A 25,660-nucleotide genomic window follows, 5' to 3' on the forward strand; every position below is an offset into this window, starting at 1 on the left:
ATGCCAGCCTCATTTATCCGTCTTTCCGTGCTATCTTCTATGTTGGTTTCCCAATTTTTCGAAGATTCCCTTTCTAGATCGCAAACAGTGCGCGGTCTAGTGCACTGCAGCACGTCCGCATGTGGTGCACACAAACGCCATGCACCTCCACGTCAGATCGGGGAAAAGGCACCAAAGGCATCCGGCACTTAATAAGCATGTCGCTTCAACAATTTCTTCACGACATCTTTAAAAATAGTAAGGCAGCCACAGCGGCTTAACGGCAAAGATTTCTTACCCTTCGCTTATGAAAAGAAAAAACGCCTTGACCGTGACGAAGGCCGTGAGTTGAATCAACGTGAAAGCGTCCACAGTTTTGCCAGTCCGTATATTCAGCCGACAAGTATTCATGTTGATCTCGGAAATGATGTACACTGGCAGTTCGCACGGAAGCTAAAATGGCTTGTTGAACTGTGGTTAAAGCTGCATCTGAGGCTTTCTCAAAGCTGAGAAAAATCGACTGGTGTGTCGCAGTGTCTGAATCCCACATTCTGATGATCGTCGCGGAAGGAAAATGTATTCAAAGATGACTTGTGTTGCGCTCTCATGTTGCCTTTTGCTAAAGAGAAGAAGACGTTTTTCCATTGGGTGCTCCCGTTCGATCCCTCTACCTAGCAAACTGCCCGGGAAAAGATGCACGAGGCTCGAACGGCGGCATGAACTGGCTGTCGCCTGCGCTCACCAGCCCGCTAGTCAAGCCTCTGGAGATGGATTGTCAGGTCTCGCCAGTGATAATAGGTACCAAGCAGAACTGCTTCCTGCCCCGGCCACATAGAATACGTGTTAACCATAATTTTCTCTCTAGACAGCTAGTTGGTTTATTGCAGTAGATTCAACGTGAACAGACAAGTCGCGAATTGCTTGACACAGCGAGCATGTCTAGTCAGGGAGACCATCCAGTAAGGACCTGAGCCTGCATGCACAAAGCTGTTTTCTATCGAACAAGCTGCCATTCCAAAAGACCACGATTTGATGCGTCAGCGGAACTTGCCGCTGATGAACTAGCTAGTCAACACGTTGGTATGTGAAGGCCGCGCCCAGTTTCGGTGTCTCACCCACACTTTCCAGAAAAACGTCTTATTATTCGTGTAACGACCTGCTTTCCATGCCTTCTGAGGAAAACCTTACTGATGCCTGTCTCGTGTCGAACACGCCGTCAGGGTATTCGAACTACATACGCACCACCGTTGCGTCTGAGTCGGGGACCGGGGCTCTGGTACAGAAGCGGCTACAGCGACAACAATCGTTGCTCTCCCACATCGGAGCAAGGCCTGACCGATTGCTGGTGCTTCGGTGATTCATCCAGATAATCAGGCCGAGGCTGCCAGAGACTTAACGAAATAGTATCAGCAGCCGGTTATGAGAGGGGAGCACCCGCGTCGCCTTGCGGAATGTTCACGAACATTCGGACAGAATGAAAGAATGTTATGTAAATGACGCAACAGGTATACAACAAATAGTAAGCAAAGTTCCAGTCCACAAAGGTAATCAATTCTGTGCGAGTCAAGGCACTTGATAAGCGTCAACGTCAAGATGCGCCAAAATGTGAGGCAAGAAGGAAACATTTGCAGTAAAAAGCAAATTGTTCACAAGACACCTCCAGGGTCTCTTTCGGCAACCCCGTAAAAAATTCTCTTCAGCGTACAACCGTGGGCCGATTCACGGACCAGCGACAGATTTTAAGAACATGCAGGGACATGAAGTTCCGCGAGAGAAAACACAATGCACTGCAGCAGCAAGTTGACACTCAGGACCATCTGCATACCATCTGAAAGCCAAAACGCTAGCGTCGGGAGAGTGAGAGCGGCGACAACCTGAAAACACAAACAACCATGCCACGCGTAACATGTAATCCACAAGCCTTCAGATATTTTACGCGACGATAAGAAAACAAAAGTCCTTCTACACAGCTGCGATACACTCGTCGCCTCTAGACACAAGGATAAGTCGGTTGCTACGTAACAATGCTCTTTTCCATGCGGTGCGGCCATATCCCGAATGCTGTGAATAATATAACAGTCTACAAACTCTCGAACAGCAAGACAGCGATTCCACGAAGCACTCAAACACGATATGCACCCAGAAATCGTGCAGTCGAGCCGAAAGAGCAGGCTGAACAAGAAAGAGAATTGGTCTGCATCTGTGAGCCATCTAGTTGACAACGTAAGCTGCGACAGGCAGGTTGCCTCGGCGCTTCACTGCCCGCCACGCCTTTCCGCGCAACTGCTTCTTCCCGGATATCCGTACGATAGGTAGAATTAAAGTAGAGAGGGGAGCGCGAGATGACGGAAACTGGGTTTCACGCTCGTGGACGCATACGCTAAAGTGTGCGATATGTTCACTGTGAAGCCTACGACAGTCAGTGGCAAGGCTGCAGAGTGCTCTCAAGAACTCACTCGAGCACGACCCGCCAAATTCTGCTGTCCGGAGCCGCTTGCGGAACTCCTTCTCACCTGCCATGCCGTCTGCACTTTAACAGCCAAGGGCGTCTTGGCTGCTCCACCGAAGCCCTCTCCGATGGCGTTCGCGGAGAGTTTTTCCCTTCGCCTTTTCTCCTGTATCAACTGGAGCAAGAGCCACGAGAGAAGCCATATCGCGGGGACCAGAGCCAGGCACATAGACAACGCCTGGAAAAGTGATTCTTCTTGGCGGAGAATTGAGACAAACGCATTGAAGCGGTCTGAGAACGACGAAGCTTTAATGTATCTGACGGCAAATTCATCCGAAACGTCGGAGATGGGGAACGTCTGAAGTGATGGGGATAGCACCCACAGACCTAGACGCCAAACTTGACGGGAGTCGTCCAACTCTGTCTGGCGAAGAGCGTAAAGAGATTCTGCCATAGCTGCCGTGAGCGAATTGTTTTCGTCTGCAACCTGCACGAAGACAGGGAACAGGACACGCAGCCCAACCACTCGCTGAGGTCTATGCAGCACTCTTCTTTCCTTGCACTCATCCAATTCAGATGCGCTTGCAGGACATGCCCACCGCAGTCGCTCCTTCTCTCCCTTTTCCCAGCTCTGCTGCGGTGTCTCACCTGGCACAAGCGACCTTCCGCCGTCTCATGAAGCCCCACCAGCCGCCAGAACGCCAGTCCCATCGGCAGCGCGTCCAGGAGAAGACACATGAGCAACTGCCACCACAGGAGCACCAGCACGCAGCGCCTCCTTCGCCAAAGGTCCCAGCCCGTGACTTGGCTTTCCTCCCTCGACTGCTCGATCCCGATCCGCGTTTTTCTGCCTTCCGAGCCGCGGCCTAAATCGCTGTGTTCCTCCTTGTTCGTCTCCGAGAATATGCGAGTCGCGTGGCGTCGAGTTCTCCTCTCCCACGCAATCAAAAAAAGCATTCCGAGAACGGCAATAACAAACATTATCAGTGCGGCCTGATGCGGTTGACGCACTGTCTCCCGTAACAGAAAGCTCGCCAAAACCCATACCAACCAGACGCCCACAGAGTGCTCGCCACCAGCGCGTTGCGTCTCGAGATCCGCAGCCCGGGGCTTCTCGGAACCCTGTCCCGACGCGACGCCATTCCCCATCGAGATTCCCACAGACGGTGTCGCGTCTTGCTTGCGCTTCCGCACCACGTATCCCTTCTCACCACCTGTGGAGCCGCTTCCTCGCGTCCCGTGACTCCTCTTGGCGTTGAGACTTCCCACGAATGACTCCTCTTCCTCGCTCTCGGCGGAGCGTGCGCGCAGGGAGGACACCGAAACAGCTGTGACATAAGCGAAGCCGGCACACACGAGATGGAGAATTCGACAAATCGCACGGCCAACGTGCAGCATCAACCAAAAAGCAGCGCCTGCCAGCCCGAGAAGGACGAACAAAAGACTGAGGGGGGGAAGCGACGCCTGCATCGACAGCAAGTACGACGAGGGCGGGACCAAGAACGAAGAGACAAGCGAGGGTGACAACTCGGCCAAAGCCTCCGTGTCTGTTCGCGGGTGTAGATGACAGAAGTATGCAAAAAAAACGTGCGAATACGAAACAAGAACTACACTGAGAACGGCCAGGAGGCCGCAAGACACAGGAACACGGAAAGCGATAGAGTTCCTGAACACCGAGACGCTTCCCTCTTGGAGCGCGGCGAGGAATCTATCGTTCTGAACATTGGTGGGACAGCCGCTTGAAGCGCCTGTTGTCCTGAGTGCGGAGTTTGCGGTTTGCCCGGGCGGAAGGCCGACGCCGTCTTCGTGCACAGACCCGACTTGCGGGGAGAGCGGCGTCAGAAGGCAGGAAACGAGGAGAAGGCAGGATATCGAAACGAGAAAGGCAACAAAAACAGATATATAGAGGTTGAGCAGAATTCGGAAAAAGGATAGCATCGAGCCAGTAGCTTCGACGACAAGTTCTGCAGTCCATACACCGGATTCGCCGTCTTCAGCGGCAGGGGCAGCCGGGGCAGTGCGCGCTCCTTCGGCCGACCGCATTATGTCTTCTAGTTCTTCACTGAAGCTCGCGTCGTCGACGTGCACCAGGGGAAGGAGAAGAACAGGCGTTGTGTTGTCTCTGATGAACTTGGCGTCTTCGAGCCAGGGCACCGCTGTCTCCTCAGTCGTGCCCGCTGTTCTCTGTCCACCCTCTTCTCGTGGCGCGTCACCCTTGCAGCTGGTGTCCCGGAACGTTTTCTGGATCTCTTCTTCTTCTCGCCATTCTCGTCGCTTGGCTTCGCTGGTACACGCAGTCGCGTTCGGCGGCATGTAACGAGGCGCGAAAATGTGCGGAGAACTCTCCGCGTCCAGGAATTGCTGTTTTCTCCTCCAGCTTTGAAAAATCGATGCCCAGGGAGTCACAAGGTCGACTCCGTGGTGCGTCCCGTCTGCTTTTTCTCCAGCTTGGCGTCGACCGTCCACAGCCTCGACAGCCAGGCCCGACGGCCAACCCCATCTCCTTGCAAGTGTGTCTGGCCCTTCTCGCAGAAAGCAGTGTTCCTTCATGGAAAACTTCTGTTGTTGTGCGCCACTTCCTCGGTAAAGAAACTGAGAAACGGGAGTGCCGTCAACCTCAGGGGAGCCGCTCAGCGCAGCCGCCGCCGCCTCCGGCTGTTCCCATGCCACAAGGACGACGTCCAGCTGGCGACAGAGAGCACGCAAAATGCGATACATTCGCTTCGAGGAGTCCTGCGAAAACGCCGCAGGGGCCGGCGACAAGGAGGCATGAGGCGACGCCGAAGGCTGTCTCACGAATTCCACTCGAGTGGTGTACTGGTAGGGGAAGAAGAAAGCGAGAGAGGAAGGAGACGGGAGAAGAAGATAACTGGGGGTGGACAAGAGAGAGGAAGGAGACGAAGACGACGTCAGCGTCGCAAGGGGTATTCGCACCGACATGGGAATAAGCAGAGACAGGAGGAACTGAACAGAAGGAAAGTAAGAAAGAAACTTTGTGAACGCGAAGGGGAGAGAAGAGAATGACAGCTGAAACAATGGAGCTCCGCTTGCGGAGAAGGATGCTGAGACTGACGATGGCAGGGGCGACAAGGAAACAGAAGCTCCAGGGGAACGCAAGCTTTCTGGCCCCATGCCGCTGTCTGCACTTTGCTGGCTGGCCAAACCGATGTCTTCTTCCATTCCCGTCTTCCTTTCGCCCGGCATTGCAACCTCGTCGCTCGCTAGGCGCCCCCTAGCCGAGGGGAGACGCGCGTTCATGTTTAAAAGAATCAGAACAGATGCGTCGTTCTGAGTCGGCAGCTTTTCCGGAGCCGGAGCAAGCGCAGGATCTGTTGAGCCGATCGGAACAGCTGCAGGTGGAAGCAGCCATCCACACGCCCTGGCAGGATAAAAGAGAGAAACCGAGGGGGGGAGGAAACGGAAGAAGAATCGAGGAGTTCCCTGACTCGCACGCAAGGCCGGCGCCTCAGGGCTTGCCACGAAAAGGGCAAAAGGAAACAGAGACTCCGAGGAAAAAGCGTGTGAACTATTTGAATCGGCCATCCTGTTCGATGGTTCCGCCCTGTCGCTTTCCGATGCAGACAACGCATTCACCTTGCTCGGGGCCGTGCAGGACCCGGAAGAGGAGCAGTGAAGAGAATTGTCGGCCTCCAGGCGAGCCAAGAGTCTGTCGAGGTATTTCGAGATCTGAGAGGAAACGGATTCGTCCAGCGATTCACCAGAGAGACCAGCGTTCTTCTCCAAGTTCAGCTGGCGACGACACAACGGCAGCGCCGCTTCGTTGTAGTCGTCCCCTTCGCTTGAGCGCTGGAAAGGGGCAAGCGGCGACGGCTTCAGTCCGAAGAACAGAGACTTCGGGAACGCGGAGATCGGCCGGCGCACCCCCACTTCATCCGAAGTCGCATCCACAGTCCGAGACGGACCGTTGCTCGTTCCGGGGTCTGTCGGCCCATCTGCGAGCGTTTTTGGCAGTCGCGCGCCGGCAACGAGAGGAAAAAGGACAACGGGAGCAGGCGAGACTATGGGCTGCGAAGCCAACTCGGAGAGCGACGAGACAACCCTGTATAACCCCGTGTCGGCTCCGACCGTTCCGCCAATCTGCACGCCGCACGAGGCGTTACCGCTGCCGCGTTCCACGCGCTGGCTGTCAGACTGTCCGGGAACGAGTCCGCCATCGCATCTGCGCGCCTTGGCGAGTACCCGCTCAACGAGTGTCTGGAGGCGAGTTTCCAGTTCACTGGCGGTGACTGGGACAGCCCGCACTGAAAGGCCGTCTTCCCAGGCTGTCCCCCGCGTTTCTGCAACTTGCGCCTGCGACTGTAAGCTGTTCGCGGCCGGCGTCGTCGCGGATGACACGGAAGAGGCAGTGGACAAAAGCTTCAGCGACGCGAGTGAAGGCGGGGGAACCCATGGCGACAGAAACGTGGCAAACGGAGACACGGTCAAGGTGTCGACTCTTTGCACCATTCGCCGCGCGAGAGGCGCCCACGCCCGCGAGAGACGCACCGCGGCGGGTGTAGGCGACACGGCGGCCGGATCCGGAGTCGCCGTGAGCATCTGGGCGGCGCGCTTTGAGTCCTCGCGCGTTCCTGAAACGCGTTCGGAGGCAGCGAGATGCGCTTCGCCGGCGTTCTGTTCGGCGTCCCGAAGCGTCGCGAGGAACCGCGCCTGTTCCCGGAAAAGATGCGACACGAACAGGAGCGGCGGCCGGGACCACATGAGGTTGTCATGCGTGTGGCGGGTGTGCACGTCTCGTGAAAAGGGTAGCAAGAGCGGGAAGAAGTGGAGCCGGGATCTGCGCGCGCGCCCACCGGGCCAGTCAGCCTCCGAGCCGTCCTTCTTCTGAACGACGTCCACTGGGGCTTTCCAGGAGAACCGGTATCGGAAAAGCGGAGGGAGAGCCGACGGAGGGACGACGAACTCGTCAATCCACCCCGAGACGACCGAGAAGAGAAAGGTTGTCGACGGGAGACACGGCTTCGTTTCGGGCCGCTCGCGAAGCGGGTACGTTTCCGCCCTTCCGCGCCCCGCATCCGGAGACGCGCCGCCTGCCGCGGCCCTCGCTCGAGAAAACGCTGCCTTGGAAACGGGCACGCCAAACTGCTCTGCAAAATCCTGCCACAAGCGCCGGTAGAAGAAGCGGTACGGCAGAGACAGCTGAATGAACGGATGGCCTCCCACGGGGCTGCTGAGGAGGACGGTCGTCAAAAACGAAAAGGACGACAAGTCCGGCTCACACTGCGACGGAGTCGAGGTCTTCCCTGGTGACTCGGACAGCCCCTTTGACGCGTCCACGACGCGTGATCGGATGCGGCCGCGCTTGGAAAGAACTCGCATCACCACGGTGCCTCCCAGAGAGTGGCCAACGAGAGTCAAGGGAGGACCCAGGCTCGGAGACGCTCCGGGCGTCGGAGCAGGCACGTAGAGAGACTGGAGCTTCTCTATACACTGGATCACAAACTCGGCCTGACAGGATGCGCAGCAAACACACAGGTAAGTCGTGTCGGATCAGAGCGCAAACGTCAGCATAAATATGTATATATATACATATAGACAGATAGATACAAAGATAGATACAAAGATACATAGATCGATAGACAGATAGATGGATATATGCGCGTATATCCATATCGCTTTAGGTAGACCCATGCGCGCAAATGTGGATCCGCTGTCCGTCTCAGCTTTTCGATCGGGGCCTGGGCTAGTGGAAATGGATATCCATGAACCCGTGAGTCGCCTGGAAGTGCGTATCTACGGCTCTGGTGTGAAGGGGAGGCAGCCCATGTAAAAACTCTACCTGCTTGTCGAGAATTGCTGGGTGAAACGCAGAAGGCTCTCTATGGAAATCGACGACGTAGACGTGGTACACGACTTTCGTTTTCCGTCCCAGTCGGCTGTTCTTCGGCTGCGCCGCTGGATCGTCTCTCTGCTGGTCTTCATCGTGGCCAGTCCCGAAAAAGTGGTGTTCCGTGGCTTCATCTGCGTCAGCCTCATTCCCCTCCGTGGACGCCGAGTTCCTCTTCTGCGCGACATCATGGAGAATCTTCCCCAAAGGGAGCACTTGCCGCCAGTCCCCCCGGTGTCCCGGAACCACCAGCACAGGGTGGTACTCGATCTTTCCGGCTTCCTCCTCTTTCGGCCCTTCGCCAGCGCCGTTACTGGGGTCAGCCGTTGTTTCTGGACGCTCTCGCGGTGCGCGGTTAATCGGCCGGGTAAAATCTGGCGTAGGGTCTTGGTCACCCGTGAGCTTGACCAACAGCAAGCCGTAGTGCGAGTCTGCATGCACGCCACAAGGCAGTTTCTTTGATTCAGAGCAGTAGCGGCACCCCTCGAGAAAACAGGGAAGTGCATGCTACCAAGCCCCACACGCCCAAAAACACAGAAGCCATCGTCGAAGTTTGAATCTTCCCTAGTCACGACAGTTGATCCTTTGCCCTGGCCTCCATAAATCCAACAGCATCAGCACTGAAAAGGAAAAGCCCGACGGCTCCGCCAGGAACACTCGATGCGTTGTAACCCTCTGCCATCCGCTTGAAGCGTCAGTCCGCACGCAGTGGATCTGGACACACCGGAAAGGACCAAGATGCGGTCCAAACACACGCGCGCCTGAAACGAGCTTTCTTCTCTGTGCCGCGAAATAATGCAGTGGACACCACCGATCTCCTTCCTCCACCCAGCATGAGCCGTTCTTTTCTCTCGACTCAGTTGTTTGTGGTGCTTGTTAGCGAGGTGAGGGCAGCGGTTCAGTTCCCCTTGTTGGCTTCTGTCGAGATGGCCCACGGGAGACTCGTGGAAACACCGCTTTTTCTTTTTCCTAGACGCTTACTTGGGAGAGGCACGCGGGGGAATCGGCCCGAACCTCGGACGAGATTGCGTGTGTGGTTGCCGTGGTAGTAGGGCGACAGCCCCGAGAGGAGAATGACAGCGACGGCGAAAATTGCGACGTAGAACGCTATCTTTGTGGCACGCTGTCGGAGCCAGTGCAGCGTGCGCCGAAGAGGCGCTGTAAGCCCCCGCTGTTCGCGTTCAGGCAAGGAAGTTTCGTCTTTCCCAGCACGCAGGTTCGTCTTCTCGTTGCGTCTTCGGTCAGCGTGGGGAGGCTGCGGCGAACAGAGCTTCCGAGCTGCTCGGATGTGTCGAGGCTCGTGTGTGTCCGCCTCCGTATCTGCCTGCGTTGCTGCAACTGACCAGGAGTCTTCGCTCGGCAAGTCTTCGTCAGTGTCTTGCTTTTCTGAGGAGTCAGACCGAGCCCCGGGTTTTGCCGACGACGGCGTCAGCCCTCCACGCGTGCGGTCCGTCTGAGGCGAAGACCCGCTCAAGCGTGAACCCGTACCAGAATGTAGCCGAGAGGAAGACACTCCGTGAACCCCCATCCTGGCATCCTCTCGAGAAGAGGGTACACGCCTCTTGCTGGTCACCACACCCCCCCCTTCAGCCGGCGCAAACACCCGGCGGCTGTCCTGTGGAAAATGGAAAAATGTGTTCTGAAGTCTACACGGAGATTAGAAGGAAAACTCCCCGGTGCCGACCATTATTCACACACACACGTGGAACTCGGAAAAAAAAGCGACGGTGCCAGCGCCCTATAGTGTCTCTCTCGAGGTTCGCTCCTCCGCTGGGGGGTTTCCAGGACATCCATGCAGGGAGATGCACTGCGACACGAGAGAGCTGGACGGAGACATTCAGGCCCTCCCAAACGAAGGACACTTACACCCACTGCTGGAAAAACCAACTCGTTCCACCAGATAATCAAACTCAGATCGAATGCAGACGATAGCCCGTCCAGGTGCGGAGTTGCAGTGTATCGGTCGATGCGCTCTCCTTTGCAACACGACCAGCCCCCAGGCAGTTTCGGCATGCACGCAAACTTCCTCGAGCTCGTCCCGTTTCTGCCTCCGTCGACTGGTTCTTCTCCCCTCCGTCGCTGCGAAACGCTTAGGTTGCACTTTTTGAGGGTCAACCTAGTCCAAAGACAAACGTCGGACTTTGAAAGGCGTTTGGAAGTCAACGCTACGCCATTTTCTGGCGCGTTTCCTTTTACTCCTCCAACTCCGGTTCACCCGGCGCGCAGAGGCCGGCGGCGGCGGCAGTGACGCAACGCTCTCGCTCTCATCGAGACCATCTTGCATCTCGAGCGCGCATCTGGCAAAACCCTTCCTGCAGTGCGTTGATTGAAACCAAAGTCCACACGCAAAAGACACAAATGCTCCTCTCTTTTGCGGGTGGAGTGACTCCGTTTGAATGCCTCGCGAGTCGGAGAACGCCGACACGGACGGCTCTTTCCTGTGCCGCCCGGAGTGGCCGAAAGCGGCAGGCGCGGATCACAGTATTGCGTCTTTTTTTCTGCTTTTCACCGTAAATACCTTCGTTGTTCGGTCTGCTCTGCTCGTCTAAAGTGGCATCGTTGACTTCCTAAGATAACGTCGGCTGCCAGCCTAGGGTGATTCTGCCCTGCAATATAATGCCACAGGCCGTCTAGTGCAGCGTTGCAGGCCTGCGCAGGTTTTCCCATTCCGGACAATCTTGAACAAGAGGGGTCGCGGCTTTATTTTTTCTGTCGGTGAAACGTTTCCTTCTCAGTCGTCGTTTTGTTCCTTTCTGTTGAGTCGCAGTTCCCAGCGCGCTACGCTTCCATTGGAGGTTTGTTGTGCGCCGCTTCCTTTCGCTCTTCTGTGTGGCGCCTGTAGCTCGTCTCCATTTTTCCAGTTGGGTACGCGAACGGAAAAGCACTCCGCCTAACTGGAAAAGAAACGAGAAGTAATAAGAGAGCGCCGCTGCCGTGCCCGAGTAGGAAGCGTCTTGATGGCGTGAGCTCCGTGAGCGCGACTTCCACAATTCAAAAAAAGAACTTCAGAGAAGGGGTTTCCTTTCTGACTCAAGTTCAACACTACGCGCGTACCGATGATGAGAAAGAAAGAAGGGTACGAGCGGCGCAGGATCGAGCAGCATGGCATGGACGCAATGGAGGAGGAAAACGATGCCTGCATCGTTGATTTAGAGTCCAAGGTCCAGAGCCTCAAACAGGCAAGTTCAGCGTTTCCGTGAGGACACGCTTCCTCTCTCTTTCTCATAAATGAGTTTGGGTATTGAAACGGGGGCTATTTTGAACGGGATTCCACAGGTGTAAGCCTACAGACATGCTGCAGGGGCTGAAATACCGTCAGTTTTGTGTGGCTTGCCACTCGTGCGCATCTTACCACTGGTACAGGATTCCATTCCCGCGGTGTGCTCCACAAGAGAATCAAGTGCTTCCTGAGTTCGTGGCAAATGACTCTGACCGGTGGGGCGGTAGTCGTAGTGTTGCTTCAGAGCAACCGGTGCTGAGCAGGGATCCAGCGTACGCGCCGAAACCAGGACAGTACCTGGGCGTGACGCAGCAGATGTGTACGCCAAACCGGCATAAAAAGTTTTGAGGGATGGTAAAGTGGGATGTTTATGCACCGATTTTTCTACCGTGTATGGCCCGCATCTGCAGCTGAGCTTGGCCATGCGCGATGAGGTTCAGGAGTCAAACAGTCTCCTCGAGGGCATGGTAAGTCTCATTCAGGTGGCTGCGGGAGGCGTGTATACACGCAAGTGATAAGAAAGTTAGTTCTGACCTTGACCTGCATGCATTAGCGGGTCCTAGGAGTATATATCCCGGTTCTGCTAAAAGAGTGAGGACATTGCGTGTCCAAAGTGGTAATTTTACTTTTGACGTCACAGGTGAAACACAAGGAAGTCAGCCTTGAGACTCACGTGTCTTTTTCTGGGGCCGCGAAGCAAAACACACGTTGGCAAACAGGATTTCCAGCAATTATACATTTTCCCCACCGACGTCGAAACGGCTATCTCGAGACAGCCCCGCCTCGGCGTTGCCTACCGGAGCCCAGTTTGTCGTCTTGGAGCCTGCGCTGTAGTCAAATCGTACACGGGCGTGCTTTGGCCGTAGGAGGATTTCCAGTTCGGGGGGGTTGTTTTAGGCAAGTCGCCTGTTCTGTGTTCCTGTGTTCCAGGCTGGCGGCCTAGATGGAGTGCGGAATTCGATTCGTGCCTCAATCAAGCGAATGGAAAACCTCTGGAATCAAAGAGTAGGTTAAACGCGCCGGCGCAGCAGTAGCCCGAACTGCTGATGCGTTTCAAGCTCGGGAGAGGTGGAATCGTAGGTTCACGCATATGGAGAACCAACGAAACTCGTGGGACGCGTCGTAAGCAATGTCTCACAAGTAAAACGTGGCATCGCCGCATTGTCGGCTTTCATGTATCTGATGTGTGTATCCGTAGCACACCATTTGCACGGCTCTGTCGCCTCTGTGTGGTGTGTTGTGTTATGCTGCAGGGAGGCTGGCACACTTGCTACCTAGCTCTATTCGTCATTTTTGTATTCATGATCTTCTACTTCCTATACGGCAAATCAACCTAGTTTGATACGGGCCGTACACTTGGTGCGTCCGGTTTTTTTGCCGGCCCCTGTCTGGGACGTGGTCTTTATCTTCGGGAATATACTCTCTCACTTTTTTTGGTATAGTTTCTTCAACGGTTCAAAACATATGTGAGCTTACGTTGATGAAACGCGATATTCAGAGCCAAAGGAGATTAACCTTCAATGGCGCAGGGCTTCGCGACTGTCACGCGCACGAGATTTTTTCGAGAACGAAGCGTCAACAGCTAAACTGCCTTGTTTTCCCAGCGAGGTGTTGGTATGTCTTTGTAGCACTTGTCAGCTCTGCAGCGCAGGTATTTTTTATGTAACAACTGCTCCTGGAAATTCAAAACGAGTCACTTTCGATTTTGCTTTCATTGCCGGACCAACAGCGCCCCCCCCCTACTGTACCGCAGGCATATAGCGCGTCGACTTCGGTATATCAGCCACCTAACGGGTCCTTTGGTAAAACGTATTGAAGCAACACCCGCAAAAAGGCTCCGATACACACTTGATGGAGCACGAGTAGTCACACTAGGCACGATGTATGGAGGGGCAATGGTGTACTTCAGTCAAAGATCAAAGTGGGAATCCCTGCTATGCGATCTAGACCGGGACGGAAACAACCGCCGCACCATTCCGGCGCACCGCATGATAAAGCCATGCTCGTTCATTCATGCGCGACAAAGACCAGCGGAATGAGCATGCTGACTCCGGTGGCGTGTTTGTTCCGCCTCTCCCATTCCACACCCTCGGGAGCCGTCCTCTGGAATCTTAAACGGAACAGACGCTGACGTGAGTCGCACGAAAGAGATTGATCGGCGACAGCTTTTCAAAAGAGATCCGGGGATGCCTTTGCAAGGATAGGAAAAATGGGTTCGACGGTAATTTCCCGACATGTCAAAATTAAAGGGACGAAGAAAGAGTCTTCGAGACAACTGTTGTCTGTCCAGAAGTGTGAGCTTCGACCGCGTTTCGGCTTCGCGTACAAGTTACACATTTCCACTTCTCGCTGTACGCCCTGGTCGCCCTCATTGGCTTAGGTCGCTCCTCCAACACGACTTTCTGGGACCGCCACGAAAGAGAGGCGTCTATATGAGGTGAATGCTGTTTTGTTTTCTCGGCAAGAAATGAAGTGCGCGATGATTTGGCCTGGTGGGGCGGGCCAACAGAGAGGATGGCCCTCTTCTTTTGTTTGATCTCGGGCAGCTTCAGTGCACGGAGGTCGCGCACATACGGGAAAGACGCCCCCTCTTTCGGCGCCGGAGTGGATTTTGATGGGAGACCTTCCAGGGCGACGCTGTCCGTAGAAAGGTCGCCATCTAAACGCTTGAGGAGAAACTGCTTCTGGGTTAATTCCTCCACGACACAAAGGTACTGCCGCCTGAACCGTGCCCTGGCGCTGTCGTTTGCGAGACGTTCTTGATTCGCGCACTTCTTTGCTTCACACACAACCTTTCTGGACTGTGGGTCAGGCTGGAGAAGAGCTTTGACAGTCGCCCTTGTTTTCAGTCCTTTTGCATTCCGGAGAACAGCAAGGAGTGCTGTTTTGTCGTACTGACGGTACGTGTCTAAAGTGGAGACTCTTGAGGCCTCCGCTGTTTCAACTCCTCGTTTATCGGAACTGTCTGGTTCATCGGCAGCCGTGTCCACCTTCAAGCATTCCTTTTCTTTGCCGTTTGCTGACGAGGTTGTCGTACCAAGGCAAGATGAACTGGGTGGCACGGTGAACACCTTCCTTTCGTATTTGCTCGAAGCACCCGAGTACGCATCTATGTCTAGACATCGTATGTCCGATGCCAGAAGTGCTCTCTTGAAATTAGCCACGCCGGGAAGCAAATATTCACAAGACAACTCAGTGCTGCGATCAAGCATTGATTCAACTCCACTTTTTGTACCGCCAACAATACTGGCAAATGCCGTAGTTGTGGGTCCGATGAAGTTCGCTGCGAGACCACGATGACGGAAAACACAGCTGGTCTCTGATGCATGTAGAAGAACATTAGGATTCGAAACAGCATGTCCACTGTCCGACAGTGGTGTGTCACTCACGAGTGCCATCGGGAAGGAGCAGCCGAAACGTACAAATTAGAGGGAAAGGCGATATTCTGGGTATACCGACCCGGGCAAAAGAAAAGCGGCAAGCACGCGTGCAGCCGGGAACACAAAATGGCTACTGGAAATGTAAAATCGTCAGTGTTTTTTTCGATGCAAAAACGACAAACGGGCAATGAAGAAAATGGCCAACAGGCACCATGGCATACTAGGGCTGAGCGTGGTTTATTTTGTACTGCGTCGTGAGGACTGGACTCATATCTGCTCGTTCATAAGCTGCTACGAGCAGCTATGCGTGGCAGAACGTTTGCACACCAGTTCTTCCCTGGTAGCTCTCTTGTTCACGTTGCTTGAAAACGAATGAACCACGTCTCTTAGTGGCTCTCACAGCCTTTTTCCACTGCCACAAAGATATATGCCACATTTTCGTGTGGACTTGAGAATGCGGCAGCAACTTTCGTCTTCCATATCCACGAGACACTACGGAGGTGCCCCGTGGAACAAGATTCGATGGTCCAGACTATCTGCATATTGCTTTGCTACTTTCCCAAGTTACGGGATTTCTAGAAAACGGGAACTCAGATGAAGAGGTGGTTGCCGCGATGGGCTTACTCGTAAACTGGCACGCCCAGATTATCAAGCCGGCATAACAGGTTTCGTGCACATGTGCTACGAAAATAGCATCCTCAAGTCCGCCTGTGTTTTCCTGATGACCCGTTTTCGTGTGGATCCAGCTCTACTCTTCAGGTAAAGAGACAGAGTAGCTTTAACGTGTCCGTTCTTCTCGTGCATTTGAATAATGGAGAGGATGGTTCTCATGGCAGAACCCTTCGAGGGTTCAGGGATCATTGACAAATTGCATAGCTTTCTCACGTTGCGGAAGCAATAAACACGTCTCAGGGGTGCATGACACCGCCTGCACTTGCTATCGTCGGATGGGTGTCGATGACAGTCGCTTTCTGTTTCCGTGAACTGCCGCCAGCACATCGTTTGCGCCACTTGGAAACCAGTGTTTAGTGAGGATTCCTCAGCTGGTGAAAGCAACTATTCACGCGAACGGGATCAACCCAGCACATTAATCGTTTCCACTTCCCCTGTGAACATGCTCGTCGAGATTTGTGGCGCAAACTTCCTACTCTCTCGTGATTGGGCCGTCATCTGCATGAGACACCAAGGCGTGATGGACCAGCTTGCCGAACTGCTAAAGTTTCTACGCTATACCAACTGCTGTCCTTTAGTGACAAATTTCACGAGTCCAGCAGTGCGAGCATTCGCTCGCAATCACCCGATTCCCGCCGACACCGTTCAGGCGTTGCACAGTCCGCACGGGCGGCAGTCGCCGAGGACGCAGGTTAAATCTGCAGAAATTGTGTCTACCAGAGTTCCATGGACTTCTTCGAGCAAGTGCTTGTCTCATCACACGTTTCGCAGAAGGGGACAAGACAGTTTGCCATGCACTTCCAAAACACCCGCACACTCTTTTTGAAATAGTCAAGATAGAAACGCCAACTAAATAACATAGAGTAGTTCATCTCGAGAATAGCAACCCTTATCGTCGTCCGGAAGGGGAGGGTAGAAAGCAACCATCGAATCTTGATGGCCAATGTACAGGTTGTTGTACACCCGCCAGTACACTTCGCGCACCTGAGGAACAGCCACATTCAACATAACACACCACAGCCGCGTTCACCAAACAGGAGGGAAGTACTTGACCACACACATGTGCAGAAGTGACACCATGCATACACTGGACACGGCAATAGCGTGGCATTCTGAACGGTCTGCGAAATCGGACGTATTTCCCAATTCGTACCCGGAAAGACCCGTCTCGAAGATGCCTACGTGAAACTGCAAACACGATCTCCTGGCGTTGACCGGCATCGCACATAGACTCCTCACAAATTTCCGCCTTTGTCAGCATTCACAATTTGTTCCGTACACACGGCTGGACTCTGAAAGCCGTCGAGTACGCAGCCGATCGACTGCGGAACACTAGACGTCAAACTTTTCTCACCTTCTTCGCCGGGTGGAACAGACCGAGAAGGACGTATCGAAAGACAATGCCCGCACCGAGTGAAACTCGCATGCCGTCAACAGCGTCGAAGAAAGCCTGCAGGAGCATTGGAAAAGGGTGATGAACGAAAAGCTTGTTTTCCCTTTCAAACAGTTCCACGTGACTGTTACTGACGATGCCACACGAAAACGGCAAGTTTGACCCGCATTGAAAACTGTCCCGTCAAAAAGGCGTTGAGATAATCGCGAGGCCAAGACGTCTATGCTATGCTCAAAAAAAGACACCACCTCACAGCCCTCTAGCGTGGTTTTCAGACGCGACAGGAGGGCGTCACCACCGCCGAGAAAACAAAGAGTGACAGACCAGGTATCGAAGAAGCGAAGGTTATAACACGCCTCCCTGAATTCTTTCCTTCTTACCTGAACAAGATGCGGCGATTTTTCAAAGATGTTTGGCCACACAAAGTTCATCAGATGCAGCAGTGCGTCTTCACAGCTGAGACCATGGACACCTGCAGAGCAAACAACAGACAGAAGCGCAAATTCTCCGTGAACGTCCCCGGACTCGAACGTTAGCATGTAAACACTGGGTTGTTGAACCCCCCGTTTTTGAGGCAACACTGTGACTTCCTCTCCAAGTATGAACACGTGAAAGAAGACGTACACGTTGTGCAGAATCACGGACTCGAACGGCATCATCCTTGGAGAGACACCAGACGACGGTATACACATTCGGAAGTCGTCTTTTTGGTCCACTGTTCTGCCCCGAGTTGACCTCTCACTTTCCATAGGCCTTACCGAGCGCCAAGTGCTTGGTAGCCCAAGCAGCCGTTTGCCTGTGGACGAGGTCTCTGTCCATGAGGGCGTCTTCGAGCAACGGCACAACGGTGTAGATGTAGTCCTTGGCCATTTCTCCGATATACTCAAACATGAAGGAAAGCGTCTTGAGGACGCCATTCTGCACATTTAGCTCCTGCACGCGATACTCATTCATCAAGGCCGGAAGCACCGAATACGGCAGACACGTTTCTGCCACAATCGCGATGGCGATTGTCGTGCACAGACGCAGTTGGCGCTCCTGTACCTTCAAGTTGTTCAGCAGCGTAGCGAGTACATCCTGGGGACCAATGGTTCGCGCAATGTAGCCGAAAGTGTTCACGGTAGCGCGTCGAATCGCTTTCTTGCTCGCCTTGAGCATATCCAGCAAGTCAAAGCAGATGCGATCCCACTCCTTGGGGGACACCAAGTCCCCGCCTCGATCGGCAATGCGCCCCACAAGGTCAATAACATTCTCTTGGACCTTCTCGTGGCGGTTCTTGAGAATCGGCGTGAGACGCGGAAGCAAGTCCTTGATGGGAGGCGTCATTTTGTTCATGCCGATAACATTCACAATCGCCTTGAGGGCACCCAAAATGCTACCCAGAACCTGAATTAGGCAGGGAAGAAAACACAGACGGACACAGGTGGATGCCTCTGTTTTTTTAAAAAAAGGCGAGCCCTACGTCGCGCGCCCCGCCCCTCACCCGAGCCGCAAGGCTGCAACGAACGGTCTGGCGACTGGGACCTGAGGTCTGTTTCCCACTTGCTCATGAGGCTGCCTCAAAACAGCGTAGACTGGAGTCAGGGCACACCTCATGTCCGGACCTACCTCCGGATACTCTTCTCCAAGATACTCGTAAAGGAACAGCCCCAAATGGCCAAGCATCTGCTCCTCCCCACACTTCTGCATGACGACGGCAATGCGCGCAATGAGGTCTGCCGCTTGTTGCCTCAGCTTCGCACTCGGCGTGTTGAGACGCCAACGGATAACACCGCAAATCTGAGGCAGGTAAGGCTTGATGCGTGTGCCCAGCGCGTTAACGATGGTTGAGAAGCCGTTCAACAGCGCCGTCGCGTCCTCCGACGTCTGCTCCTGGAAGGCGTACAGGAGCCCATCCACCAGCTGCTCCTCCAGGCGGTTGTCGACGTCGAGAACGCCGTTATTCACAATGATCTGTTCCAAGGCCTCCAAAGTGACTTTTCTGGACGGCAGACGGAGAAGGAAACCAAGAAAGGGGCAACCGCGAGTCCACGCGATTTCAGAAGACACCTGTTTTTCCATCACATCCATGTCTGTCCTTTTCTAGCTTTTGACGAATACGCTAAGAAGCACGCACATGGCTACATCTCTATACAGAGACGGAGGGAGGGAAGCAAAGAGGTACCCTGGACGAACGTGGAAATAACTAAAGCCCGCCATTCGAGAAGACTGATGTTCTGCGAGGCACGCGACCATCCATACAATCAGAAAAAACACGAAGAGGCACGGCCAGGGCCACACCTTTTCCGAAGATGTACACGCACATTCCGACACGTGCCAGCGCAGCTGCTTTTCTCGTCCACACACAATAATCGGCCGCCTGCAGGGAAACCCCCACGCAGGCATTTCCCCCTGCGTCGTTTTCTGCACAAAAGGAGAAACAACGGACCTGAACGGTTCACTTGGGTCTTTCAGGTCTTCGACAATCTGCTGAATGATGTGGGCGCCTCCTGCTTTGTTGGCAATTTCCACGACAGTCTCAATCAAGAGCTTCGCCGTGCGGCGGTCGAGTGCGTTACGCACCAGCCAGACTTTCGCGAAGAACGGAGGAACGATATCTGTCCGTATGTAGTCGCTTTCCACACCTGTCCAAAAAGAAAATCAAAGAGGGTAGTACGCCTTTTCCCTACGCATCCTCTCACCGTCACATAGTCACTCATGCTTCCCTCCCACAACAAAGAAACACCATTTGAAAAAGCAGACGTGAAAAATCCAAATTGAAGTCCCGACTCGTGTACTCTCCGTTTTTCCCGTTTGTGCGCTTCCGTCTCTGCTGCCTGTCCCGCTGCCGCACAGACGTCCAGCGCCGCCCTTGCGGAGTTGAACAGGATTGAACCTCGTGGGTTAGTTTCAGTGCACCTGGCAGAGAGCCCTGGATGGGATGCCCAGAGAACGACAAACGACACTTCTCCCCATCGACTCGTCGGTGTTCGCCACACACAAATGCCGTCAAACGCGACCCCCACACGAAAGCGGAGATTGTCTACGGGAGCGCCAAGCAGCAAGAAAAGAGCACGGTCCCGGTCAAGCAGCACATTGCTGACTGGCGCCTGTGAAACACGGACGCGTTGTTCGAAACTTCCTCCGAGCCTGAAGCAGCTTCGCAAATCCGTTCGCATTTCGCGCGTACCTTCTGTAGCGACGCATTGTCGGACGACTCTTAGGACGATTTTTTTCATTTCTTCATCGTTGGTTTCGAATTCGCGAACCAGCATGACCATAACTTCTCGTGTATAGTAGCTCGCGTGGTAGGCGTCCATAAGGGGGATAATGGAACCAATCGCTTTCAAGTACGCCGCCAAACCTTTCCCTCGCATTTCGCCCATACCCTTCCAAAGAGGCCTAAGGACACTGTCGAAGGCTTCGATACCGTACGGCGCTGCAGACTCGGCCAAGGCTGCAAGAGCCAGGGCCGTGACGGTCTTCACCTTCAACACCTGATCGTCGAGCCCATGCTGGATGATTTCCACTAGCTGCTTCAGATGGGGGAGGACCCCACACCCCATCAGAATGGACATCTGCTGGATGATCTTGATGCCCGTGTGGCGCGCTTGCCACGACTTCTTCGACTGACACACGGCCTTCAGGAACAGGATCAAGGAGGGAATCCCCAACGCAGACGCCACGACGGCGAAGGCTCTGGCGAGAGAGGCAATCGAGAAAAACGCGTTGCGCAACACACGACGAAAGAGCAAACATGCAAGTGGTTTCTAGGCTTCGTGGACACAGAGACCAAGCGGATTTTCAGAAAAGAGCAACGCGCTGAACGCAATCTTAAGGCTGGAAAGTTGCGCCCGACATAAATCCGGTGCCTGCGCCAGACTGCTTGGACACAGAAGACCTCTCTTCTCGTCTGCTGTCTCCTTTCTGCCTCTGTTACGCGAGCGGAGGCCGCGACAGCTTTGGGGTCACAGACTCGCGACACGAGCTCGGAACAGACCCAAGCTGGACGACACGCCACAGGAGACTCGCAACTGAACAGATCAACCTGGACTTAAGCACCTTCCGGACACATTCTCCTTTGTTACCTGGCGGTTGTATTGCGAACGTATTCATCCGGGTGATCGATATCAGGACGCATGGTGGCAATCATCGTCGCGAGACCAGCCGCCTTCGCAAGGTTGGAGATGATTTCTCGGCCCTCAATGCGCGCGTAGTAGTCCTCGTCAATAAGAAGAGGTTCGATGACGACGAGAATCTTGTGGACGTACGGTCGAACAGCGTCATCCAGTCGGTACAACACGCGATCGATAACTTTAACTAGCAGATGCCGTTCCTGTGGATTGAAAAAACATCCACGCCGATGCCGTTAGAGACACGAAGAATCCCTGCCTCTGCCGGAGCCGCACCCCGATCGACTGGAGAGACGCAAATTTGAAGACACTCGCGCCTAGCCCATGGCGAAGCTGGCCACACTGATGCGTAGAAAAAGAAAATGCTTCCACGTCAGAAGCACGAGAGTTCCCCCTCGGACTAGGTCCTCTCTCTCTGTCAGACCACGACCCTTCCCCTCACACGTAGAACCGTGCAGATAGAGGAGCGAAAACAAAGCGGCATTTACCCGAACACACTGCACGAGGCAAAATGTAGGGTCGGGGACAGAAAGACGAACCACCAACACCTGAGACGAAACCACGAAATTCACCTGGTCTTCTAAGGTGCTCTGCATCATGAGGGGGAGAATCTGATTGAACAGTGCGGCGGCGCCGAATTCCTTGGCCTTCTCCGTCAGCGTGCGCAGTGCAGATCGGCGCAGTGGAGGCGTGCCGTTCTTGATCTTTAAAAGCAACAGCTGAATCTTACGCTCCTTCACCTCCTATTCGAAAATCCGCAAGACGGACAAGGGGAACAAAGACTTGCGATGTGGTGAGAAAAGCGGGAAGATGGAAGGCCACCACGACACACAGGCATGTCCCCGAGCGACCGGTGGGTCTGCGTTTTTGCCAGCGGAGAGAGAACCGAAACTCGACCATGGAAAAATCAAGTTCTCCACCAGTCGCTCTTAAAGGCGCTGCCATTTTGTCCCACTGTCTCCCCCCCCCCCCCCCCCAAACTGCGAAGCTTTTGCGCCGCGCAACCTGGGGCCGGAGCCGACTGTCGTGGTCCTTCTGCGTCTTGGGTCTCTCACCTCTTGTGTCATAGTTTCCTCGTCTTTGTCTTCAAAGAGTTTCGCGAAGAACTGATAATCTTCAGCCTTCATCGTCACGCCGCCTCCCTCAGCCGTCAGCTGGCCGCCGATGCCGCCCCCCATCGTCATGAGGCCCTCCATGCCGCCAGGAATCACTCCCTCCTCAGGCATCGTGTACAGAGGCGTCACGCCAATCGGCGTCGGCGTCGCAGCCACGCCCGGGGTCATTCCAATGGCTTGGTGCCGCGCTCGAGCCGCGGCTGCAGCCGCAGACGACGGGGGCGGGTTGTAGTCTGCAGGTGGAGGGACAATTTCGTAACCCTCTTTGGGGAGCAGCCGATCCAGCTCTTCGTCGGTCATGTACCGCGTGCGCTCGTCCTGCTCTTGCTGCATGCGGAGCTGGAGAAGTTGCTCGGCTGTCGAGATCGGCGTCCCGGGAGTCAACGGAGTCGCGCCTGCCATTCCTGAAAAGGGAGACAGCACGGCAGACGTTTCACACGTAACGCTTCCCCGGCGTTCCTCGGGGGCGTCGCCCGGGGCCTCGACCTCCAGACGTTCACTTCCTGTGTCTACGGCCGCACCAAAACTTCCGGCCTGTCCGGGGGAGACCCTACTTTCTCCGTTTCGGAGAGACTCAACAGTGCTACAGCGCATCCCCCACGAAAAAAAGGTACAAAGCGCGCCGCTCAAGAATTCCGCACGAGGGGTCCGAAACGTGGTGCACCGCTGGAACACCAGAGAGGAGACACGCAGATCCTCGACTCTCTCCCCGTCGAGGCTGAGACGGCGCAGCCCCGAGAACCCGGCAGGAAAGGCCGCACCCTCCCCCCCGCGCTTCCTGCTTCACGTGCAAGATACGGCCGATAGCAGCCCCTCCCCTCCTTTGTTGCCCGCCCGGCCTCGGCCTATGTGCATTTCTCCCCTCTCTCCGCGCGCGCCGTTCCCAGGCTCACCCGTGACCGCTAGTGGCGTCATTCCAGGAGTCAGTTGACTCGTCATCGGAGTGCTCCCGTCCTTTCCGGGCGTCATGCCTGCGCCGCCTGTCATGGGCGTCGAGGCTCCAGGAGTCAGCCCCGCAGCTGCAGCCGCCGCCATGTCAGCATCCGAGCCGCCCAGCACGGGAGTCGCGTCCCAGCGACTTCTCTTTCGCCCCATGATGGGCGTTTGCGAGCCTGGAGCGATCATCGGAGTCACGCTGCCCGAGCCAGAGGCCATGGGAGTGACGCTGCCTGCGCCGGCGAGGATCGGAGTCCCTGCTTGGTTGACTGCAGGGGTTGTCCCCCACTGCCCCGGCGTGGGAGTCTCCTGCGAGAGCGCGCGCGAAGCACACAGAGACAGGTCGTGCCGCTAGGGCGACGGAGACCGCATCCCAGAAGGAATCCCGAAAACGGCAGGACCGGCGCAGCGGAAGAGAGTGGCTAATCTATGATTCTCGCCGCGGGCTGCATCTCTATCCTAGGTTCCCTAGTGTGGGCACATCTCATGACGGCTGTCGGTCGAGAAGCAGAACAGAGAGACGCGACAGACACTGAGGGCGAGACGCCTCCCCGGGACACAACGCTTCGGGTCGCTGTACAGACGCCCCGCGGCGAAGAGCTGGCACCCTGCGCAGAATGGACGTGGGTTCCGAAAAACTCGGCCTGAACACGCGTGCAGGTTTCAGAAATCAACCGGCACTCGATCGAGGGGACCAGGACGTGCGCAGCGCAGCGCACTAATGGCTGACAAAATGAACACAGGACAGAGAGAGACGGCTGCTCGCCCCAGTGCGTCCACCGGTGGCACCATCGCAGAAAGTTTGGCCGTTCTGCGTCTCTCTGCTCACCTGGCCCGTGCCTCCGATCGTCGGCGTCGCATCCCATCGGCTCTTCTTCTTGCCCGGAACCGCGCCGGCTCGCCCAGCTCCTGCGCCTTCTCGGGTCCCGTCGCTTCCTGCGACGAGCGGCGTCTCTCCCCACGCGCCGGGCGTCTGTCCGCCTGCCTGCAACGGCGTATCCCAGCGACTGACCAGCGCGGCGGCTGCGGCCGCAGCTCCCTCCTCGCCCTTCGCGCCGCGCGCTTTCGCCCGCGCGAGTTCCTGGCGCTCGGCCTCCGTGAGGCCGTCTTCGACGCCCTCGGCCCCAGCGGTGCTCCAGTCCCACCTTCTGCGCTTCTTTTCAGAGCCGTCGCCCGCGCCGAGTTGTCCCTTCTGCATCTGGAGCTGCCTCTGGAGCTCCGCGTCCTCCTGCAGTTTGCGGATTTGTCGGACGGCCGCGTGCTTCTCGCGATCCAAGTGCTGCTCCAACATGACGTCCGCGTACGTACGAGCGCTCTCGCCCCCGCGCGACTCAGTGCCTAAATCGCCGTCGGAGAAGGGATCCGCGCGCTCGGGAGAAAGCGGCCGCTGGAAGCGCTGGCGGCGGTAGAAGTCCTCACGGGCTGCAATCGACTTTTCCACGGCCCCCGTCCCTTCTTGGAACCCATCGCCCTGCTGAGCAAGGAGCATGCGCTCCCGCTCGGCGATACGCGCGCTGTCTTCGGCTGCGCGCTGGCCGCCGCGGCTCCCGCGGGACGCCGCGAGGGCCGAAGAGCCGCCATCTTGAGCGACTAAAGGCGTCTCTGCATCGATTTCTGTCACGTAATGCGCCGCCGGCGTCTCGCCGTAAATGTGCGCGTCAAAGGCAACGCCTGCGCTATCCGTTGCAGCGGCTGTCGACGAGGGCTGGTTCTTCCCCCGCTCGCTGCTCGCGTTGTTCTCCATTGTTTCGACCGATGCAGTGCGAGAGGAAGATTGCAGACGGAACGGACGCGAGGGCAAGGAATGGACGGACGGTGTACGCAGAAGACGAGGGACGGAAGGGAAAAGCGCCACACTGAACAAAAATAGCAGTGGAAGACCGAGAGAAGGAAGAAACCAACAAGACGCGAGGGAACTTTTCCGGCGAAAACGGCCTCCGGGGTAGGCGTCTGACGGGAGCCAGAAGACACTCCACAGAAAAGGCAGTGCTAAGAACCCCTTTTTTTTCACCAACCGCTGAGCGAGTCCAGATACGGACGCTCAGCCGCATCCAAGACACATCTGGGCGGCAGCCGGAGTTGTGTAGCAGGTTCTGCCCACACACGGAGTGTCCTCCGAACGGTTCGTCGTGAGACGGCTGATGCAATCTGCGGCTAAACACTGGTCTCCGATGCACCTTAAAATGAACAGGCTGCACTCCACGTGCACAGTCACCACGATGGACAGGGGAGCCTTTTCCCCGGAAAAGAGAGGACCGGACAGTGGACACAGACCTCACCACAAGTCAGGGCCATCGTCTCTTGAACCGCTCCACAGAGGTCTTCAGAACAAAAAAAAAGTGAAGGAAGACCCCGTGGAGATATGTTCGCCTCCACAATCGCGTGAACGGCAGAAGCCAACGCGTGGAAAAAACGGCCACGGGGGCGCGAGACGGAGAGTGGCAAGAGACGCGGGCGCTTGGGAGACGACACTGAAAAGCGCTACGGAAGAAGCTCCAGTTTCATAGTAGGATCCAAGGACGAGAGAGCAGAAAGAGGAACAGGGAGACATTAAATCAG

General features: G+C 55.5%; 4 protein-coding genes across 4 annotated transcripts; 1 reads left to right on the plus strand and 3 right to left on the minus strand.

Annotated features, from left to right (window-relative positions):
- Positions 1-1,718: 1,718 nt before the first annotated feature.
- Positions 1,719-9,801, minus strand: NCLIV_020620 (conserved hypothetical protein; the record flags this gene model as incomplete). The annotated part of the gene is made up of 5 exons (XM_003882258.1): positions 1,719-1,853; positions 2,493-2,915; positions 3,077-7,894; positions 8,226-8,704; positions 9,255-9,801. The coding sequence occupies 5 exons, from the start codon at positions 9,799-9,801 to the stop codon at positions 1,719-1,721; spliced, it is 6,402 nt and encodes a 2,133-aa protein (XP_003882307.1).
- A 1,528-nt stretch (positions 9,802-11,329) lies between these two features.
- Positions 11,330-12,830, plus strand: NCLIV_020630 (conserved hypothetical protein; the record flags this gene model as incomplete). Its single annotated transcript, XM_003882259.1, has 4 exons — positions 11,330-11,434; positions 11,904-11,960; positions 12,424-12,498; positions 12,747-12,830. The coding sequence occupies 4 exons, from the start codon at positions 11,330-11,332 to the stop codon at positions 12,828-12,830; spliced, it is 321 nt and encodes a 106-aa protein (XP_003882308.1).
- Positions 12,831-13,736: 906 nt separating this feature from the next.
- Positions 13,737-14,705, minus strand: NCLIV_020640 (conserved hypothetical protein; the record flags this gene model as incomplete). Its single annotated transcript, XM_003882260.1, has 1 exon — positions 13,737-14,705. The coding sequence occupies one exon, from the start codon at positions 14,703-14,705 to the stop codon at positions 13,737-13,739; it is 969 nt and encodes a 322-aa protein (XP_003882309.1).
- Positions 14,706-16,394: 1,689 nt separating this feature from the next.
- Positions 16,395-24,845, minus strand: NCLIV_020650 (putative splicing factor 3B subunit 1; the record flags this gene model as incomplete). The annotated part of the gene is made up of 12 exons (XM_003882261.1): positions 16,395-16,529; positions 16,900-16,995; positions 17,319-17,410; positions 17,697-18,324; positions 18,547-18,919; positions 19,367-19,562; positions 20,108-20,616; positions 21,006-21,253; positions 21,623-21,793; positions 22,106-22,569; positions 23,059-23,410; positions 23,931-24,845. The coding sequence occupies 12 exons, from the start codon at positions 24,843-24,845 to the stop codon at positions 16,395-16,397; spliced, it is 4,179 nt and encodes a 1,392-aa protein (XP_003882310.1).
- Positions 24,846-25,660: the final 815 nt, after the last annotated feature.

The sequence above is a fragment of the Neospora caninum genome, chromosome VIIa (assembly GCF_000208865.1).
Source record: "Neospora caninum Liverpool complete genome, chromosome VIIa".
NCBI lineage: Eukaryota > Apicomplexa > Conoidasida > Eucoccidiorida > Sarcocystidae > Neospora > Neospora caninum.